The 23180-nt window shown below is 33.7% G+C and overlaps 4 protein-coding genes and 1 long non-coding RNA gene across 16 annotated transcripts in view; 1 reads left to right on the top strand and 4 right to left on the bottom strand.

Moving 5' to 3' along the window:
- Positions 1-5613, bottom strand: part of Jupiter (jupiter) — a 72767-nt gene extending 67154 nt beyond the window's left edge. The window contains exons 1-2 of the mRNA XM_065343895.1: positions 5412-5613; positions 5226-5317 (exon numbers count right to left, since the gene is read on the bottom strand). Coding sequence (XP_065199967.1) covers positions 5226-5287 — 62 coding nt within the window. The 5' untranslated portion in view covers positions 5288-5317; positions 5412-5613. The remainder of the gene's footprint in view (positions 1-5225; positions 5318-5411) is intronic.
- Positions 1-20322, bottom strand: part of LOC135831415 (craniofacial development protein 1) — a 66216-nt gene extending 45894 nt beyond the window's left edge. For 3 of the 12 annotated variants that reach the window (XM_065343873.1, XM_065343883.1, XM_065343874.1), the window contains exons 1-2: positions 20097-20319; positions 19742-19828 (exon numbers count right to left, since the gene is read on the bottom strand). Coding sequence is in view for 1 of the 12 variants with exons in the window: in XM_065343885.1 (XP_065199957.1) it covers positions 19742-19794 (53 nt within the window). In the remaining 11 variants the exon portion in view is untranslated. Of the gene's footprint in view, positions 1-16754; positions 16921-19741; positions 19829-20096 lie in introns of those variants that run through there. The other 9 variants (XM_065343882.1, XM_065343879.1, XM_065343876.1 and 6 more) reach the window with 8 other exon arrangements.
- A 240-nt stretch (positions 20323-20562) lies between these two features.
- Positions 20563-22557, top strand: LOC135831411 (beta-1,3-galactosyltransferase 5-like). The gene has a single exon (XM_065343865.1). It carries the CDS (start codon positions 20877-20879, stop codon positions 21921-21923), a length of 1047 nt encoding a protein of 348 aa, XP_065199937.1. The 5' UTR covers positions 20563-20876; the 3' UTR covers positions 21924-22557.
- On the bottom strand, positions 22148-22777 carry LOC135834505 (uncharacterized). The gene has a single exon (XM_065348429.1). It carries the CDS (start codon positions 22775-22777, stop codon positions 22148-22150), a length of 630 nt encoding a protein of 209 aa, XP_065204501.1.
- A 63-nt stretch (positions 22778-22840) lies between these two features.
- LOC135831412 (uncharacterized) lies at positions 22841-23176 on the bottom strand. Its single transcript, XR_010556182.1, has 2 exons — positions 23035-23176; positions 22841-22933 (listed from the first exon to the last, which is right to left on the bottom strand). It is a non-coding gene; the product is annotated as an uncharacterized LOC135831412 (long non-coding RNA).
- Positions 23177-23180: the final 4 nt, after the last annotated feature.

Below are 23180 nucleotides of genomic sequence, written 5' to 3'. Positions count from 1 at the left end.
TATCAATTAGCTATTAATAAAATACCACGTTATCAGTTGGCAATTTAGCCGCAACACTCGTCACGTTATAGGAAGAAAAAGTCGAGCGAAAAAAACTGCAGTTTTATATCACTATACATAGTCGAGAAGCTTATAGTACACGTATTTTAACGAGGCTGCATTTTATGGGTAAAATCATCGGTTTAATTTACCTATCCACGCGTATGACCAACAAGACGGTTGTATACTTACAAAAATCGTGAAACGATAATTTACATACTACTTACTTCAAGTCGAATTTTCAACCCTGTCATTACGCCCACTTGAATAATTCATTTATACTCGTTATTTTGTCCGATAAATTAATTTCAATCAGGGAGGTCGTATTTCAATCGATTTTTTAGGTAACTGTTCGTGATTTAGTATTCATTACGCGGATGAAAAAATTATAACTTGGACGAATATAATATTATAGGTGCTTAACGGAACCTAAGATGACGAAAAATTACGAGAACATGGAGTTTGAAGTTTTGAGAATCATTAATATTAGACCGAAGTGAGAAAAACAAATATCTCAGATATGATTCAAAAGCCATAAACTTCCCCATTCTACACTCTCCTCAACGTACATATCATGAAACATTTTCCAATAAAGAAATACCTATACTTGTTTTGAAAGAATTGAGCTTGCAAATTCTTGCTCAAAATAAATCTCTTGAAACCAAAACCCTGCTCTAGAAAATACAAAACTCACTCCACAGAGGAAAAATTCAATGCTCTACAATGTTTAGTTCTTTTCATTTTTTTTTCGTAGGATCTTACTTTTTTTCAAACAAAAAAAAATCGAATTCATGATCACAAAAACTAAGGACCTCACGAAAAATCTGAAGAGAGCAAAATAGTAGAGCATCAATTTTACACCAGCACAATACGATTAATTTTTTCTGAAATATTTTGAGCAAAAATTAGAACTTGAACTCAAATTGACTGTTCCTAATTAGGAATTTGAGTTTCTTTCAATTTTTCCACCACAAAAAATAAATTTTTGGAAAAACCTGAAAGCCTTACAAAATTGCAGAGGAATAAAATGATCGTAGAGCAATGAATTTTTTCAAATTTAGTGGAAATTTTACGAAAGAAACGTGGTCTAAAGTCACCTTAAAGTCGAAAAGTCAAAATGCCAAGTTGAAAAATTTTTCATTGAATGCTTTATACTTATCGAAAAAATAATATAAGTATCTAAAAGTTTCACAATTTAAACTCAAAAATGTTCAAATATTGGTGAATAAAAATTTCAATGCGAAATACGAGTACATTCGATTTCTAACTGTGGAAAAACGTAGCCAAATAAAATTGATGGTTGCCAGTTCGAGAAGTTCCTTTTGAAAAATTACTTCGAAAGAATCGTTTTAGAAGATGAAAAACAACACAAAACCACATAATATCTTGACAGAAATAATAATTTTCTGAATACAGAACATTTGCAAAAGCCAAACTTTACACCTTTTTTCGCAATTTTGTTTAGCACTTCTATTCTTCATTGTATTCCTGAAACGTCCCTCTCAAATTTTAAAACTGAAAATTATAATACTATCTATAATGACTATAATGACATAATTTTAGTGCAAAGGCAATGGCGGCAGCATTCTTTTCCAAAAAACAATAATTCGATATAGTCAACTAAAATTTCATACAGTTTCCATGGATCAAAAAAATCCTCCATTTTCGTCTTTTGAATGGTTTTAATGATTTTGGGATATTTTAAAACTTCAATTTTTTTCACCTGTGTACATTTTTTTAAAAATCCTAAATTAATCAAACTTCACGAAGAAAACACGACAAAGCAAATCCACACGTCAGAAAAAAATTCAATAAACGTTCAAATTATTACATTTTCGTACCGTTTTTCATGTCAAAGGCTCATTTCACGCACATATTAATTCAATTCCAACCCACTCTATTTCCAAAATCTAAAAAAAAAATACCTCTAAATATTCCTCACCACGAAATCAATCTAAAATCAACGAGCTCAAAAAATTCACTAACTCATCCTCGTTACTCGTAAATTTTTATTCAAACACGAAAATCAAATTTCATTCTCGTAATTTATTGGCCAGGTTACGCATAATTTCATACTACTAATACAATTTTTTTACAAAAAAAAATTGCCGCCGAACGTGCGTTCGTCAAAAAAAAAATCCGTATGTCTCGCCAGTAACAAAAAGTACATTTTCGCGTGTTCTTCGATAATTTTTCAACTTTCCGCTAGTTTTTTGGAGGTCTTTACGTATATACGAGGGAAAAAAATGCATTTAATAGACGAATATCGGAGAAAAATTAATAGTTATTAATCCTCGTTAATAAATAATGTGAAAAAAAATCGTCACACAATTACCACATTAAAATTTAAGGTCGTTTCTTCGAGTTATACGGATACGTGTATTCAAAACGCAGGAAAGTTTCATTTCTGTTTTCATTTTTGTATAACTCTACGTAAACTTTTTCAAACTCGTGAAAAACTCATCGATACACTTTTCACGCTCAGCACACGTCAGTCATCAGTTCTTCGAATATAAAATGCTCTTCAACTAAGTATACGGTAACGAATTAGGTTGAAAAAAAAACGAATAAATCGACTGATACACTCGTATCTTCCTGTTAACACGTGGAGTGTACACAATGCTGATGTTATGTATACACAAGTCAACACTACAAACCGCGAGCAAAAGAAATACCACCCTGAGCCAGCATATTTTTCCACGCGTTTATACTCGTAATACGGTGAAATTATTATAAACACAGTCGAATTAGTTTTTCCGTCGATAATGACTCATTAATACGTTTTTAACGATAATTTCATTCAGTTACCACGGCGAGCAATTGCCAAGAAATTAATTATTCTTCGTGAAGAGCCGTTCCTAATCAAACACACCGCTGACCAGCGTGTATCTAGGCTTATTAAATTTTAAAAATACCACCCTCCCTGGTGCCGAACGCGTGCACAGCGAGCATTTCACTCTTCCAATACATGTTCTCGTTAACAAACCGTTTACGTGTTTTCCCATCAATAATAATTAAACGCTCCATCATTAGCATGTAATTTACAAACGTGTCTACAGAAAAGGAGAAAAAAAACCTCTACGGGGTGAAGAAAACAAGCCGTGAAACCATTAAACGAGTTGTTAACACTTCTACCTATACCAAATCTCGTACCATTGAAAGATGAAAAAAAGGCCTAAATTAAATCGCCTAAAACAATCACGCTCCAATTTCTAAATTTGTACACGTACCTATCAACGATTTATACTTGAATATAATACAGGGCCAAGTTCACCATTCGATCAAAACCGGAAACTAAGTCGATACAAAAAAAATCCACTTGCATGTGCCTAAACATCGTTGTATTATCGAAACGTAATAAAAATACCGTTTTATAATATTTTTTTTTCTTATTTCAAAGTCGTATTTATACATATTTATCATATTGCCCATCATCGATTATCGTAATTGCTCCTTTTTCACTCTCTTCGGCATTTTCTTCTCGCCGGCTAAAACTTTCACCATAATATGATAATGAATCGAATTTATAAAAATACTCGCCGACAACCCAGTGATTTTTTCACTTCTAATAAGATAACGTTTCAATTTGTTTGTACACCTTTAGCCCAACTACATTACTTAAACGATAATTTTATCCATTATCAACAGGTTTTCCCGCCTTATTTTTTTTTTTCATTTTCAATTCAAGTAGGTATACGTCATTTGTACGAGCAAGAAAATTACAGTACTAGAATAAATCGTTTATCTACCAAGAAAATGACTAAACGTTTCTCACCTAATCTGTACATTTTACAGAAAAAACAATCGTTTTCATTAGAAAATATACCATTTCCTGTAATTTTTTTTCGCTAGAAAGTAAGAGTCATTTTATAGAATAATAATTTGAGGTATTTTTCGTGCCTTTCAACAGAAGATTAGTTTTCGAGTTTTCTGTCGAAGTACGGAGGGGAGGAGACGAGTTTTTTTTAGAAAAGTGAATTTTTCACAAAAAAAAATATTTTAAATTCTTTTGAGTTGCGATGAATTTTGAACGAAATATAATTTTTCGACTGGGAGCTCACACCAGTCAAAAATGAAATCTGAAAAATTGAAGGAAAACAAAATCTGCCCAGCTCATTTAACAAGATCACTCGTGTCTAAAAAATTAACCCAAACCAAATCTCGAAAAAAATAATTTTCCAACCAGAAAACTCATAAACAGGTGATTCGAGAAATACGAGTAAAAGTTCGATATTTTTTAGACCCCTGGCATTCGCACGAATAGTTCAACGTACTTTATCACCACCGACTTTTTTTTCCACGTTAACTACCTTTTTTCCTAGTCGATTATTTCCCAGATACCTGATAAGAGCCTATAGCTATTAGAAAATGAAACCAGAATCGTACCTAAGGAAGATTCAATCAAAGAAACGTCACGGTCACATCAAAAAAATCACCCAAACTGGGTCGAATAGGTACCAAAATAGAACATACTTTTACCGCGAATTAAAACCTACCGCTATGCAAATGTGATAACAAACGTTATCTTTTCACGCACCACGAATTTACGTTCTTTCAGGTAAAAAAATCAGCGAAATCGTGTTTTCGCTAAAATGATAATGTACGTACTTAAAAGTAACAAAAAGCACATAAAAAAAAAAATAGGTAAGCAATATAAGCATTTTGTACACCTTTTTAAAAACATGAAATAAACCACTTCAAGCTATCGTATAATGTGGATATTACGAAATGGAAACAGGGGCGAATAATGAACAAGCAGGTGTTAAATATAAAGACCTCTCATTGAGTAGGTACAATTTTCAACGAAGTATGTAATTTCAACCCTTCGAAAAATAAGTAATATTTTATGAAAAAAATATACACATCGACAACTCTGGAACGGTAGGCAGGTAGCAATGACCACGTAAAATACCACATTTTTTACCATTCGTCGATAATCCAATTTTCTTCTCGATGAGAAAAAAATTAACGCACGTATTTGCAAAAATTAGCGCTTTTTCGACGAAACCGAAGAAGCACGTGTGATGATATTCCAAACATGTGTTTTCCATGGTAATTCGCATCCGATGAACCGGTTTGATTCTCTCAATAGAACTCGCCCTCTTGGCATTCAAAACTCTTGACAACCACGTTGGTTAGAACAACTGATACATCCACCAAAGAAAATCCCGTTAAATTTACATTACCTTTTTTTGCCGGCTCCGACCTTATCTAATTCAATATGTCTGTAAGCTGCGTAAGTAGCCATTTGTGAATGAAAAAACACCCTTAAAAATACCTGATGGAAGATCAAACGGAACAAAAAAATTTATTAAAAAACCACGTCCGAGTTTCACAATATTACGATCGAGGAAGGTAGAAATGTAGTTTACTTTACGAATACGACGCTCGACACAAACTGAAAAATATAATAAAACCACGAACAGCGGCTGCCTCAAGTAACTGCACAGCACGCACAACAATGAACACCGAACGTTCCTAAACTGCCGAATCCGAATACCGCGATGCAAGCGAAACACCAAAGTAATACTGCATCGGTTTTATAGGCATGTAGAGTTACACACAAATCACCAAGCCATAAAATAATGAGAACGATAGTATGATGGATCATCGAAGGGGCTGCTATGCACACAGTGTAGCCATCATTACTTCGAGAAAAAATCATAAAGACGTGACGAATCGTTTGATTTCATCAGACTAAGAACGTGGTAACACTGCGAAGAAATTAGTGTTTTTTTAAAACACGTGTTGTGAATTGAAAATTATTATCGAAATACTTCGAGTTCAAGAGGTCATCTTTTTTTCAAAAGAAAATTCGATCAGAACAAAAATCATTCGAATTTGATAAAAAAAAAAAAAATCACCATTTTTAATTTTGAAAAATTCATTTTTCTAAAAAATGCCCCCCCCCCGAACCAGGAAAGAAAACTCGAAAACTAGTTTTTAGGTACTCTTACTTTTCTGCGAAAAAAAAAAACAATAGATTTTTGTTTTACTAGTGATTTTGACTTTAGTAATTTTAAACACCGCACATACGATTACAAAGTGATCATCGAATTTCAAAAATGAAAAATTTTCAACTTTTTTTGAAAATGCGTAGATTTTTTTGCAACCTGTGGGAATCTCCCTCCTATTTTCCTCGCACTGAGAAAAATTCAGAAAAATTTTCAAACTTGAACCTGTGTTTATTTTACGCTTTAACTGACAGGAACGAGAGGACCTCTAATTTGAAAAGAGAGATTTTCAAAAATCCAAACATTTTGTTTGGTTGATATTTTTAAATTGAGAAATGTTTTACTTCAGATGTTCTTGAGCGAAATTTACGACCACTCATCAAGTATTTAGCACGATGAATTTTTTAAAAATGACAATAAAATTTCTAATTTTTTACAATTTTTTGAAAAATATTTGAATTAATTTATCAGCTTTGAAACGAAAAAAAAAAATATTTTAGAAAAACTTGTTACGAAAGATCGACTTTGATACCTACTACTAACATGACACGTGATTACAAAAATATTCTTTCTCGCAGAACTTCATGAGACAGGAAGGCGAAGAACAAGATATCATACATATTTTCATCTACAGAGTACAACAAAAGAAACTCGTGAAAAATTGAGCACAGTGATTTCTCAGACCTCACCCTTCCTCAACACCCAAAAAAAATGAATTACCAAGTTTTAGACCATTTTTCAAATGTGCTCCCTTTTTTCCTTTAAATCTTGACTAGTTTACAAAAATGAACTCTTGTCTGATTATATGATTTTTTTCTTCAAATAATTCATAAATTTGGCCATAATTATTTTATGACAAATAAAATTTTCTTTTTGGAGCTTAATGACAACACTATCGAAAAAATTGGAAAAATTCTTCCTAAAATATCCTAATGTTGGTAGGAGTGAATCCACACAAACTCCTCAATCTGAATCAAGGAAAATTCTGAAACCAAAATAAATACTAGAAGGCCCATGACTTGCTCAACTTCAAATAAAAATGCAAAAATATCGAAACATAAAAAATTAATTTTCAATAACCAGACCACTACAATCCACAGGGGACTAGCATAAGAACCTACCAATTATCACGACTCGAAGGTAGCAATCTCAAACATCAACTTTTTCAAAACACAATTCTGGCGCAAAATTCTAAATCATAACATCGCTCAAAACATAGGCAGGCTAACATATTTCTAGCTAAAATCTAATAAATTAACCATTCGCACTCAGTAACATAAGCAACGAGTTGAGTCTAAAATTATAACAACTTGTAGTCGTTAATTATGGAACCTGGTGGCCGCCGATATAGCTGATAATACATGAAATCGGGTACGCAAAGTATACATAGAGCGTGATCAAGATAAGGACGTTTAATTTGGTCAGTGGTATACAATACGGTTGAACAATTTCTATAAAATAGTACACAGGGTATACGTATTTTTCCCGATAATGCACCGCATTCTTTTACATTAGTATTTCTCGACACGGAAGTAAAAGTTCAGCTTTTTTGCCAAACAGTCGTATTATATGGATGCGTTATGTTCGCTTCGTAGTTCGTACATTTCAGCGATAAATACAAACTCGCGGTAAAATATTGGTCTATTTCAAAAATGCAGCGCCTCTTTTCCACATATTGGTATTCGACTCGATAAATCTTACGTATATGTACGTAGCCTACAATGCAAAACGTGCGTTCAATTTAATAAATTGAATTCACACAGATTATAACAACCAATCGCACCCGTACCCGTCAGAAATCAAAATCTATCAAACGGAATTTTGTTTTTAATTTCACCTTTAATCAGTTTATACGATCAAGCTATAAAAGTAATACCTAAACCTATATACAGAAACAGATACACTCTCACATGTCAAAATACATAACGTGTTTTATGGTAATAACATTTTTCCAAAGTTATTTCTTTTTCGTACATGGTACATAATGGAACATAGAACAAAAACACAAATCTACTAATTTCTTTCTTTCTTTTCTTTAATGCTAAAACATGCCGAAATATTGAATCACGACACATTTCGTAGTAAACAATTTCCCAGCTCAAGGTACCATCATAATACCACGAAATATTTTTGATGATACACAGATTATAGGACAATTACCGCGAGTGCTTAAAACATTGTACGTACTACGTACATATGTATAATGTACCAAGCGGCAGCGTGTACTGCAGTAAATTGCAATTACATTTCGTTCAAGGTTCATTGAAAAGTTTTTTTTTAATCGCGAAGATTACGCGTTTCGGTACGCTTGGTATTATTTGTATGCATTACCAAGATGAATCATAATGGTTTTGATTTCAACCAGCATCTCTATGAGTAATAAAAAACTAGCCGAATGATCGTTGTCAATCTGTTCTCACTCTGAATAGATCTTTCGACAAAGAATTTATCATATCTATGAGATGATCAAGCAGAAAGAATACAATTGTGCAACACGAATCGTCTGCAAGTTGCGAATTTTTATACTTCGTCATTCGTCAAATCAAGACACCAGTTCGAGACAAACTACTCGAATAAAATGTTGATAATAGAAATGCATTTATGAAGGGAGGGAAAGAAAACTGAAAAATGACGGTGAAAGGACTTGATGAATACTTTCAAGTTTATGATACGAACGTGAAATTTCCTCTAAAAAGTTCAGAACTTTTAAAACCGGTGAATTTTCAAATTTTTGCGAATTCTAATCAGGATGACAATAATATTCAAATTTTTGCCCCACAAATACCATTTACAGCAATTTTTCCTCGCATCTCATTATTCTAAATTCTCGGAATGGGAAGAAAAAAAATGAATTTTGACACAATTTCAAATAAATTCAAGATTGTGGAGACCTCGAAAGACTGTAGGAAAAATTTTAGATACATAACTTGAACAATCATTTTTCTACCGGGGTTTCAAATTTTGAAATTTACGAATCAAAAAAAATTTTTTTTGATTTTTTTTTGCGTTATTATTTGACTTTGAGAACCCCCCTCCCAAACTTTTCATTAAATCCCCCCTCCAATTTCCCACAAAATGTCATATCGATCTGCCTTAGTAAGTGCCAAATTTCTGCTTTGTGGGTCAATTAGTTGAAATTTTGAATTTTTTCCATTTTTAGCATGAAAGTGAACCGAAAATCGAAAAATGAACTTTAGCATAGTATGTACCTGAAATTCCGACTGGTGATGTATTTTTGCAAGCTATTTTAGGTCAGAGTTCTGAATTTTTCCTCAGAATAGGTAAAGATATGACATTCATTCGCAAATTTTTCATAAATTTTAAAAATTCATCATTTTGGAAAATCCTTTTGAAGTTGGCCCCTGGATTTAAACCTCGATGCACAATTTAAAGTCACCAAACTAAAGGCAATTTCTTACTTGAGCATAGACCAAAAATTTAAGGAAAAAAAATCAACCATCAACCTTACAGTAAGCTTATTTTTACGCTAATCTGCCTAATTTAGAAAGAACTAACCAATGAGCAGAACCCCGAATTGGCTACTGTAAATCATCCAGATAATTCAACACGTTTTATTATCCCTAAGGAAATGGTTAAATTTCCTAATTCGACCATTTTCCCCGGACACCCACAAACGAACCTGGAAAACCGTACGGATTCGGGGTGAAAATTACCACCTCTTGCGGCTAATACGAATGGAAATCTATAACGATAACGTTTCATCGTACTCGGTACATCCGGCTTTTAAAAACTTGTACGATTTCCCCGCGTTACTGGATAGAGGAAATATTACCGATCGACACCGTGAATACATAAAGATCTCGTATTACCGACAAAATCGCGCTGGTTATTTTCCCTCTACCTAGTACCTATACATAGCTGCTTCCGAATAATAACCCGGCAAGAACAATGGCGTTTTTTTAACGTGATTCACATTTTAAAAAGGGTTTAATATACCGCATTCCTATTATCGTTTCGAATCCTCAAGCTACACGATTCCGCATTGTGTTTGGTCAATCGGTCCGGCTGAGCTCGAATTGATCGAGTGATCGGTGGCCGGCTGCAGCGACTTTTCCTTCAGCTTCAACGCGTGATCGCCTGTTTGATTATAGAAAGCAAATGCCGATACCGATACACGTGCAGTATGCTTCTTTCGAGATTCGCAAATCTCAAATTTTCATTTTATTTCAATTACGAGTATAGGTACTTAAATCTATATACAACAGTACGACGATTTACACGTTCAACACACGAAACCTACGTACATCAATTCCATGTTACTCCTCCCTTCATCTGCGCCTCGATGGATAGTCCAAGAATCGACAATACAAATTACACACATTCTCTCTTAATTCCGACGACCCAACGGACGCACGATTCACTTCACGATTGAACCGCCCTCTTCATTCTATTGTCTACACGTTTATCAAATTTACAAGCCCAAGAAACCGAACCCGAACCACACACCGTTACAAATGCGAAATTACAACGTATTTCACGCATCTCGCGCGAAAATTTCATCTCGCTGCGAGTAATGTACTCGCGTACTATTTATTATACACTCGCACGCAAGATACGTCGTTATTAGAATGTAAAGCAGAGACAAAACTCATCCGATAACCTCCCCACCCCTCCCTCTTCTCTTCTCGCCGTAGAAAGGTCATTGAAAAAAATAAAATAAAATAGGATATATGTACAATGCACTTATGCATCTTCTAAATCACCCATCGTCGATACACAAGAACGCGTACCAGCACTTAGAGAAAGGTACCTCGTAGCAAACACCCACTAATTACTTTATAGCCGTGAAACTCGGCCCTAAATACGGACGTTGGTTATTTTAGAATAATTTTCATTACTTATAAGTTTTCCTACGCTAAAGTTCAACGTACCACGAACTGAAAAGGGGTAGATTCCTAGTCGAAAGCTTTACCACATATTACATATCTCATTTATTAGACTTCTTTTTCCAATTACGTAAACGTAATAGTCTAGGTAACCAGTTACGCGAATACGTACCAAATTTCAAAGGGGGCTTGCATATGGTGTCTAGAAAATGAGTGATCCATCTCGAGATCTGGATGGATTCCTATACCACCAGAAAAATACATCAGGTGAAGGTATTGCCTATCTCCAAAATGGAAGGGGCAAAGGACAATTAACGAAGAAAAAAATTGAAATGGATTTTTTATCATGATGAGGCATTTCATTACGAAAAAGCAAAACAAAGGGGGATTGACAATTTTTCAAGCCAATTTTTTATTTAAGTTGAAAATTGCTTCGGTAAAAATTTCCTGTTTTCAAAGAGAACTTGAAAATTTTTCAAAATTCTGTAAGAATTAAGAGGAAGTAAAAGTAAGATTACACAATTTGAATCTTAAAAAATGAAACTTACAAAAATTGAAGGAGCTACGAATAGATTCTGAAAAAAAAAATCGCAATTCGAAAAATGATCGAGAAAACAGATATCGTGTTGAAAGATGAACAAATTTAATTACGAAAGCATTCGAATAATCGATTAAAACCGCCAAACATCCACAATCCAACTGAAATCAAACTATCGAAATTCATCGAAGCAATTTTCAAACCATGAATATGAATACAAAACCCTTAAACAATGTGGCTTGCTCTTCCTAAAACCACCACACCTACTCACAAATCCACACTCGAAATAAAACTAATCCAATCCAACGTCGACCAACAAAAAGCTAGTTCACTGGGTATACGGAGCAAAACACGCACCATCCGCAACTTTTCATCTACATCCGCACTTCACCTCGGTACACCACCACAGATCATTCCAGACAGAAGTACACTGTTTCACCGCGACTTCCCTGCCACTCTGTCCCTCATCTTCACTCATTTAACCTGTCATTCATTTCACTGTCAATAGTAATCATGCGTGAAGAGGAAATCCAAAAATTTCCAACTGTCAATGAACCATCACACCGAACACGGTGATGCCAGAAACCATCGTTGTCGTCGTATAACTTTCTACTTATTTCAATACAATACCGAAGTACATTGAAATTCAACCCGACGCAGTCAGATATAGATAGAATAAGCAAATTCAAAAACCACTTAATTTCGAAATTATGTATATAAAATGAGTAGGTACTAGGTACCCAGATATGTATACCTTAAGCTCGGTATATAAGGAACGTATTTACTTTGCAGTCCGAAGAAGAACGATCAAAGCGCGATCGAGAGTGAAGAAGAAAAAAAAAGACGAGAGAAAAACCTCGACATCGATGCTTCATGACTGCGGTATTAAGGCTAAGGAAATAAATACGTATTAAAGATCTTTTTATAAATCGCCATGCTATGCGGATGCCTCCGGTTTTCGTCACGTTTCAAATAGTGGACTTTCTACCGATAAATAAAGGTAAAATTAAAATCTCATTACAGCATTTCGAATCATTACCGTCTTCTGAATAGTTCGTCTCCACCGACAACATCACAAGGTTGTAACGTTATAGTACGAGTACCATAAGTAATTACTCGCTCGACAATAATAAGCTTTATAACAACGACCGAAAAAAAAAACCATCATCGTCTTGGTAAATTCTCGAAATATATAAATCTCGACAAATTTTTCTTCCCTATCAAATACCATCGGAATATTAATGATATTATAACATTTACCTAGAAAACCAGATACCTACAAGAAAAGATGAAAAATATCCTAGCATGTATTACCTTTAGGTATACATACGAATAAGGTCACAGTACTTAAGGCAGGTCATGAATAGCGATTTTTCAACGTGCAAATGCTATGGCTTAAAATCAGTAGCGAGAGAGAGAGAGAGAGTGAGGGAGGGAGACGTTACAACAACCCAAATTCCTCAGCTTTTGTTCGCGCGTATTACGACGGTGTAAATTGTAAATTTACATAATTTAACGTGGAAACGACCCCGATTTGTGGTAAAAATCGCACACCATCGGTACCAGTGCATACCCGTTAACTAAATCTTTATATACAATAAAAATACGCTCGTTAAAAGAAAATTAACGCGAAACAAAACATACTACAATATCGTCGAAAACCATTAGCTTTCATCCTTTCTTCCCAGCGCAGCGCAGCGTACAACAGGGCAACCAGAACCACAGGTCAAATGACAAAATCACGATTAAGTTAAATCTCTCGCTTAAATCGTAAAAAAAAACTGACGTGTTGACAATTTTTCTTCAATTTAGCTCGCGCCAATTTGTACACGACAAATGTCAAAACTAAAAAAAAATTTCAATTAATTTTATCTTTTTTTTTTTTTTTTTTTTGAAACGAAAATACAGAGTGTCCCAGGATGACTATATAGACAAAAATGTATAGGTATTTCACGTGATCTGAGATCGAACCGAAAAGAGACTACGGGCAAGTTGTAAGTTTCTGCCAAAATTTCTGAAAATCCTTCAGCACACTGATCCATTAAGTTCACCTTCTTTCAGTCTCCTCAAAACACACATGCAGATTTTGAGATCTTTTCAAGGCCATGTCTTATTTCCTCAAGAACGATCTTTTAACATTTCGGAGAGGTTTTCAAATTTTCACCTCCCCCCTTCCCATTTCTGAAAAGCTAGATGTAAGAATATAATTCATGAACTCTAATACTTCTCAGCACCTTTTCGTCAAATGTCGAACTATTTCACTACTTGCACGACTCGCAGAACCTATTTGACTTTTGGATATTTCTTACCCTAAGTATCTATCACATTGATCTCCACAAGGTCTCTCACCTCACACTGTTCTTTACTAATTCTAACTGGACACCTTGTATACGCCTTGTATACGCATCGTCAGAGATACCTACATCTGGAAATGTCGCAAAAGTCAACACGTTTCCAGAGTCTGTAACTGTAACTCGAAGGTAGCACGTAGATGATTATTCGGTCGCGTTGTCTCGTTCGCAAGTAGGTATATAAATTCAATTAATCGAGCAAATTTGCATTACGACGTGCAAAAACTTTCGCACTTATGTTCACAGACATCGTGTTTGATTGTCCATACGCACCGACGACGACGAAGACGCCTCGACCATAATACACGTTTTTCATATATTTCTCTCCGTTTTTTTAAGTTCTGCCGCATCCATATCCATATCTCTCTCAAACTGTTGCCTCTGTCTGTGTATAGGCGACGATTTCATTAAACAAAACCCAGAGAATACGTTTTTCTTCATTTATTTCATTCTTTTGTTCCATCGCGTCAATCCATAACTTAACGGTTTTCGTTCGATACGACCGTATCATTATCCATAATTCGTAATGCATGCCTATATCATTTCTTCTTTCTATAGAGTACACTATACCGTTCTGCAGACGCTACGCGGGAAAAATTAATAAAACAGATACGAAAGAGAAGCGATGCTCATTAATTTGGAGGTTGTATACGGATTATGTATACGTATATGTTTATTTATAGTAGTGTACCTAGTGTCCAGACCTACCACCTATAGACGAAATCACAGTTACCTTCTTCTACGTTTACTACGTGATCTAACTATTTATTTTTCAAATAACGGATTGCCCGGTGATAATATACAAGTACTTCCAGGGATACTATCAATTTTCATACACCTGTAAGATTGCCACGTACAAAGACGTAGACGTACGTACTTTCCTTCGACTTTCTTTCGTGAATCGAAAAAAAAATTCTGAGAGAATTACAGATCTCAATATTATTGTATTTTCCTCAAAATCTCCTAGAATATGCACTGAATTAGTCCATACAGGTGAGAAATTTCAAACCTTAAAATTTTTTTCGTAGACTATTCGTTTTACCTGAAAATCGATTTCGTTAAGGTGAAAATAAATTTGAAAAAATTCGTACTTTCAATTGAAAACAACCATTCCAGTTCACTCTGCAATTTTTGTTCAAAATAATCACCTCAAAACAAGGATTTTTAGAAAAGAACGAATCACAATCTATTGTTGGAAATTTTTTTCAACAATTTTGTTTCCCTCCATTTTTTTCAAAAATCAGTTATCGAGAAGTGATCAAAAATTTGAATTTTTCTAAGCAAGAATAATTCAATTTTAGGAAAAAATGAAGGGTCGTACGAAAAAAATGAAAACCACCAAAATTTCTGACTAAAAAATACTCATCAATAAGAGTGTGATGAGGGTATTTTCAAAAAGACTCTGTTTTTCAGATATATCGAGACGGACTAAGAAATGGCAACTCTTTACATTTGCAAGTTGATTAATTTTTTCAAGCTTTCTGAACACAAAACTTTTCAGGGAAGATGAAGGGAAGGGAGTTTCAAAACTTTCAAAATGAAAAAACAACTACTTGACAAAACTATCGTGAAATACATATCATTTTGAAAAAAATGCACATTTTATACAGCTTTTAGAAAAAAACTTCCACCCTCTCTAGTGCTTAATATCGAGGAAAACCCTATAACTTTGTAATGAGGTTATGATGTACTCGTATTTTACACTTATCGTTAGACGAGCTGGAAAACGAATATATGTACGTATTTCGCTATAAAAATTATAATTTCGCGATTCATTCGTTTGCAAAATCATTTAAGGAAATTCGCTCGAGGTGAAAATATCGCCACTTTCATGGTACTAAAATCTCATATCGATAAATCGTATAACGGGGTTCGAGTTGCTACACTTTGAGTCTTTTAAGTCGTTTCCGCCAATCATTGAGCGATCGTTTTGCATTTATTGTAGGTCAATAAAATCACTGGCCGATTAATTACCTTAGCTTGTTTACTTTTGCCGTTGATGTATTTTTTTTCTGAACTTGTCGTCGAATCCGGCAATAAATTTGCCTTCTTTAAATAGGAGGAAGTAAATTTAACGATCAATTTTAAGCTACTGATTCGATAATTGGCTTTTCATTCGCGTTAGATTTCAGATAAGCGGCATGATGTCGACTGCGTGGGTACATTTCCTGCAGTAGAACATAGACATATGCATCGAAAAATACCATCTACTGGAATTGAATTGTTTATACTGGTGTAAAATGTTGCGAAAGAAACAATTTGATTGACGTGGATCACGATTCAAATATCAGATAGTTACATTCGAAGCAGCTAAGAATTTTACAGCCATTAACGTCCAATGTATACGTATATTTCACGGACTGATGCATATTTAAATTCGATGTTTTGTCGGGTAATTGCGCAAATTTAAAATACACGTAGCGATCGCTAGATACGAAAAAGATACGTAATTAGGCAAGATTTTATGACATTTGGAAAAATCATCGAGGCAGGAGGAGTACGCCGCCTGTTTATCCTACGCCTGACGCACGCGATAGGTCAATAAAACTATGAAAATTTTTTCTTTATTACCGTTTGAAATTTACTTTCGTCGTGGTTTGGTCGGGTTTTCAACGAAGGATCGTAAATTTGTAAATTTAGCGAAAAATTTATGTTATATGTGTACTTTCATAGGTTGTTTTAATGGATTATTTGGTCGTTAGATTTGTTTGCAATATGAAAACACGAAAATTATTGTAAAATTTCCAGATAACTTGGCCGAAAATTGCGAGTTCTATCTATATATAAATGGAGTATTATTATTAGAGTTTATTGACGTGATATCAAACAAAATTTTTAAAGAAACGAAGTGATTTCACCTCAAATATGGAAAGACATATTTCTTGATGCCTCCCTTACAGTGACTTTGGAAAATTTCCACAGAAAAATTGAGGAACTTTCCCAACCTTCAATTTATGAGCTTTTAAATACTAGAAAATACATAATAACAATTCTAATGATTATAAGTCAAAATCAGTTGACTTACCAAATTAAATAATAAAATTATTTGCCTACGTTTCGTTCAATCTAATCAATTTCAGTTTGATTCACTGTCTGACATAGAGCACTAAAAAAAAACCAATCATCTGATTGAAAATTTCACTATTCAACTATAGAGATCAAAATGTCTTTGATAGCTACTATGAAAATTTCAACAGAGAAACTGCGACTTTGAATACGAAAGTCATTCGAAATTTTGTCACCTTTCCAACTCTAAAACACGACAACTTTGTCAGTACCTTTGAAATGCTCCAGAAATAAACGACGTTGTCGTCACTCGACGACACGATTATTACGAATTTCCACTCGTGGTTGTTGTCAGCAATCATAAAACCGAGTCTGAAGAGCTCAACCCATGTACTCAATTTGTTTACACTGGACTTTGAAGTAACTAAATTTAACCCGAAGTAGAGGAACATAGAGCCTCTAAAAGGTCGTCGACCTACGTCACAGACATGGTTCATAACCAATACTTCTTGGTGCACATACTAATAATAATAATTACAACCCGGAGAGTAACGTTTATCGTTAACCGTACTGCACACTGCACATTTTTAATTTGGTTATTCAAATTGTACTTTTTATTATTACTTCTTTTCAAGAACGATACATTAACCTATAGGCTACTTGCATTTAAAATTGTTTTTTCATCGGGATAACTTATCGCTGAATTCATATTCACATCCGCGGGCCAGTATCGTAAAACGAAAAAAAAAAAAAAAAAAAAAATGTAGATAAATAATTCAACCAAGAGCGAAATTTGAAAATTTCTTCGAGAGAATTTAATTTCGGCGTAATAAACGTTAGAAGAAGAAACACTATTATAATTTTATACGTAGGTACTCTAAACTACAGCACCAAAACTATTATATGCGATTAAATATGACAAAAAAAAAGAAGGAATAAGAATGCGTGAAGGACGAATTAGTCTCACCGAGAGTAATACATTTTCTAATTCGAAAATGCTCGTGAATCGAACAATGAACATATACTGACGTGTAAATAGAATTTTACAGTTATACGAGGTGTTCCAATCAGTAAATTCGATGCACATATACATAGGTACGATGACCAAACACCGAAAGCTTTTCACTTCAGATACCCATCTAAATTAACCCTCCACTATTCCTCTGGTTCGATATGAAATTTCAATTTTTAAGCGGCGGCGCTGAGAAAACCGTCTACGAGGTAAGCGAATTAAAGCGAATATCCGTGAAAGTAAACAAAGATTTAGAAATCATTATCAGAACTCACAAACACTGGCTACAAAAGAACGACTAGGTAAGGACGTTCGTTGAATACATAATACTTCATTATTATAACTTATATATCTTTGGGCAAAATATCATAAAGGGCGATGACCAAAACAATGACCACGACAAATATTTCGGTTTTCGAACTCCAGTTCACTCCGGTCAGTCGTGCACAGGAAACTATACCCTTTATAAAGACTACGCACGTTTAATGAATTAGCTTTTAACGAGCTGCATCAAACTGGAGAATTTGCAAAATTGTACTTTATCCCATTAATTAATTTCATACGCGATACACGTTAACGAAAAGAACTTTGGATGGCGTATTGAGAATAATATTCAGTCTGTTAGCAAACTAAAGAAGAAAAAAATCGAGTTGACAAGTTGATGACAATACAGTCAATGTAGAATTGATAACATTTCAACCATGATATATAATAATCTACGAGATAATTATTTATCATCACAATAACAATTCTATGTTTTGTATCGACAAAAAAGCCATTGAATAAAATTAAAGAGCATTACCACGTATGTATATCAAGCAGCGTTAGTTTCAAAAGAAGAAATATGACAGGCGAATCTTCATGCTCAGGAAGTATTTCCGTCATAAAACTTAATTTCCGATTGCAACCAAGTACTTAATACCTATTATTAACTCGAAAATACGCCCAAATTACCAAAAATTGCTGATTAAATTTTACACAGGTTGTAACACTATGTTTCAAGTTAACTAAGGAGGTAATTTGGACTGAAATTATCATTTCTTACCTCAAATTTATACTAATTTTAATTTTTAAAATGTTCCAACATTTGACATGTATCAACTTCGTTTCTTATTTTCACCAAATTATCAAGTCGACAATGACCGGCCAATTAAATATGATTACTACAATTCGTAAACAATTAAAAAACTGACGAAAATTAATCCGGTATGAAACAAAAATTAATATGTAAAAGCAGCATTTTTCTTCCCTGATAAAAAATAAAAAGTAAACGGTCGTGATAGAAGCAAGTTCTTCAATATCCTGAAATTCAACGTAGTAGAAACACCCATTACAAACATGTACGTTAGATGGTATTCTCCTTCGTTGCAGGTGCCGGAGAAAAAATTATAAAACACGAAAAACCTACACGAAAGGCAATGACACGAGTGGGTTGATTAGATATTTCGCGAACGAAGGAATATTGTAGTAAAAAAATAATGTCAACAGATAAAGTATTCATACATCACTACATGAATATCAGATATATATACTGTACAATATGTGCAAGATGAAACTTGAATGGAAACTTCATCTAACAGCATTGAACCGAATAGATGAAAGAAATTCATTTCAGCTGAGTGTGTTACAAGTTGAATAATACAAACAATGAATTGAATAATATATTCGTTTCCTTGTTAATTTATTCAACGATTCGATAAAGCATTCTTCTAGAAGCATTAAGCTGATGTATTACAGACCATTAACTGAATTAGAACATATGACGAAGTTTAGCCTAACCTAAACATTCATCAGTGACGAACTAAAACACAAGAAATTCCGACTATTTCAAACACGAAAATCTTGACGATAAACACTGAATACACATAGTAACGGAAACACTCAACAATCATTGTTTTTCAAGCAATATTATGATTGTTTTCATCACCTATTATGCGGTTCAATGCAGCATCGTAACTTTACAAAGATAATTGAAAACAGAACGGAGCACTCACTTGCTACTGGAACGATCCATGGACATTCCAACGTTGAAACTGGTAGAAGTCATAATGAGAAATATTAATTCAAATCTTCCAATGAACCTAGGGAACAAAAAAGGTTTGTAATTACTCAAACGTGGGACGTGCCACCGCAAAAAATGTTTACGGTTTAACAACGCTAATGACTCTGATGACGGTGTGACATGGATCGTTTGAATGAGTGGAAATGAAGACATGAAGAATAAGGAAACATAGAATGGGATATTCTATCAGAAATTCCACCTTAGGAGAGAATAAGACATGAAAAACGTTGTCAAACTGCTGCAACAGTTGTTATACAATTACTTCATTTAGTCATCGATTTACTTACCAAATTTTACGAAAACGACTCGGTATGAGCTGGCGGTTAGTTAATAACGATGATAGTTGATACGAGACACAACAAAATGAATATTTAAACGAAATAAAACGCAAAAATCAACACTTTCTCGAATTAAAAAGAACCAAAACGTAATTATTAATAATGGAAACAGACGAGGTAGTCAACGAGAGAGAGTGAGAATGAGAACAAAAAAAATGTAACGTTTTCGCGTCGACCGTAATTCAATTTTTCATAATGCCTCGTCAATTTTATGTAGTTTGACGCCAATCGAAAAAAAATATTCAGGTAATTACAGAAATTTACACGTAAATACGCAATTTTTACTGTTTTATTACGGTTTCGGGTGATTTTTGTTTCAATTTTTAGTGAAAAACATGGCATTGTTTCAAGTACGGTAACCTATTTTTTGGTGTTGTTTTTGTTTTCTTTTCTTATCAGCTTATCAATTATGAAATTTTCCAATTTTTTGAAAATTAGATTTTTTTGAAATTTTTCCATTATGAAAATCAAATTCATTATTCTTTTAATTTAAAATTTCGAGAAAAAAAATTGAGAATAATGATCAGTCTGGAAGAGAAGATAGGATAAATTTCCTGGGAAATGTCTTTATTGATCGTACAGTTCCGCTGAAGTATTTTCTGAAAAATGTCTGGATTTGGAAATTTTACATCTCCATGTACTTATTTGAAATTCTCAATGTAACACTCATTAATTTAAATTCATTCAGCATCAGTATGCAGTGAAATCAGCTTGAGAAATTGATACACAATGGGATACGTGAAGAAAAAATATAAAGTAATGTTGTTATTTTTGGTGACGGCTGGATGTTTAATATTCTTCAAAAGTATATCGCTCAGTAGAAACACTAACCATTTAACAAAAGCGAAATTGAAATTTTTGCCATTTACATCGGTCGAGTACCTCCTCAGTACTGATGTATGTATGTATAAAAAACCACGAATCTTAATACTCATTACTTCGCATGTTTTGAATGAATCAGCGAGAACAGCCATTCGACAATCTTATCCCAGAGATTTATTCCGTCAATACAACGTTCAGTTGATATTTCTTCTAGCGCAAGAAAATACCCTAGAAAATCAAATCACCATTCAAAAGGAATTTATTCAGTTCAACGATATTATTCAAGGAAATTTTACAGAAGCTTACAGGAATTTGACTTATAAGCACTATATGGGTTTAAAGTGGTCAAGGGATCACTGTGCCAGCGCGAAATACGTTGTTAAAATGGACGATGATATTGTGATCAACTTCTACGTTTTATTTAATATCATCAATCAATTCAAAAATCATTTTCATTTAATGGGTCATATTATCACGGATATGAAACCAATAAGGGATATTAGCAATAAATGGTACGTCACCGAAGAAGAATATGCAAAAAATACGTATCCATCGTTTTTGTCAGGCTGGATGTATATAGCGAAATCAGGAGCAATAAATCGTATGCTACAGCACGTTGATTCGGCAACTTTCTTTTGGATTGATGATGTTTTTATAACAGGGATAATAAGAGAATTAGCTGGAATCAAACTTACGGATATTAAACGATATTTTAGATATGAGCCGAAAAATATCGAGTGCTGCATCAAGAATAAGTATTCTTGTCATTTTTTGGCAGCACCCAGTGGAAAAAACTATAAATTAAATGTGAATTTCAACAGTCATCTTTGGGAATGTCGATATAAGAAAACGTGTATGTTAGAGAGCAACTTGAAAACATCTTGTTTAGTAACAAACAATTTTATTCCCATAAAGGGGTATTTTCAAAATTTCACAAATAACAACTTAGCATAAGCGTTCGTGTTGATTACACAATCAAATTAAGATTAATACATTAATTTCATTACTATTCAATTATTCGTTTTATACTTTTAAGATTGATCTTGAATTTCATTTCTCCTTTTTTTACTATCCACAACTCATTTAGAATGTATTGTTGATATAATAATATACTTACAAAGGTATATATTTGTATTTTATCGTAAAAGTAAAAAAGTAACAATGATCGGAGTATTTTATCATTCATCATCAAAAGCACTTTTAACTTTAGGACGAGTTATGAGACCTACTACGACTAAATCTGGTTTTTCAGACTCTAATGTTAAACAATTCACTCGAAATGGCAAAGAATCAGAAACACCTTCTACGTTTAAGCATTTGAGATTTCTTAAACGATACAAACAATGTAACCCATTGAAATCTACTCGGTTACAATAACTGATATCCAAATATTCTAAAGTAGGTACAAGACAACTCAAACGATCCAAATACCAATTATTGAATTGTTCAACTCCTCGAAAACTAATCGCTTTCAAATGATGCAAATTTCTTAAATTTTCTAATCCTTCGTAATAGAGGTCGAAATTGGGTAAGCTGATAGCTTCTAAATGAAAGGATGGATCCCTGCTCGTAGGTAAGCTTTTGTATAGTGTTTTATCAAAAACCATATTTTCACCGATAAATTTAACAATTCCACCTCTTTTCGTAAAAAAATGAGCAGCGGCTAAATCTGGACCAAGAATTTCTACACGACGTACATTGTAAACTTGATCACTCCTAGTATATTTTCGAAGTAGCGAACGTGCGGCCACTGTCATGCCTTTAAAACTTGTATCCCACTTGGGATACTGAAAAATATCACCCGTCATGATATCCGGGAATCTCTCACTTCTTCCAAATGAAGAATGTGATGTCAATTTTCCTTTTTCATATTCATATTTTTCACCGAACAGGACACAGTTTGAATGAATTTGGCGGAGACTTGGTCTGGAAACATTGATCCATTGCTTCATATGAGACAGCATCTGTAATAAAGGAAATTCCGTTCAGATAAAATAAATTCAGAAAACACGTATGTTCAGTCTCATGGGTCATTCAATCATTCATATTGTGTACTACAATTTACCTGATATTTTCTGAGAAACTTCCTTGTGCGAAATTTTGTTCCAAACGAAGGTTGTAAAAAAAAAGGATTAACGCTAGCACCACTTCATAGATCGATATGTGTACATTTGTAAAGTAACCTTTTATGATAAAATACAAAACTTTCAA

This window comes from Planococcus citri, chromosome 1 (assembly GCF_950023065.1).
Source record: "Planococcus citri chromosome 1, ihPlaCitr1.1, whole genome shotgun sequence".
Lineage (NCBI taxonomy): Eukaryota > Metazoa > Arthropoda > Insecta > Hemiptera > Pseudococcidae > Planococcus > Planococcus citri.
Note: the sequence above shows the minus strand (reverse complement) of the source record. Positions and strands in the feature narration are given on the sequence as shown.

What these genes read in the sequence shown, in the direction of transcription:
- LOC135831411 (XM_065343865.1), top strand. Translation starts at nt 20,877, where the DNA reads ATGGGATACGTGAAGAAAAAATATAAAGTAATGTTGTTATTTTTGGTG.
- LOC135834505 (XM_065348429.1), bottom strand. Translation starts at nt 22,777, where the DNA reads ATGACGGGTGATATTTTTCAGTATCCCAAGTGGGATACAAGTTTTAAA.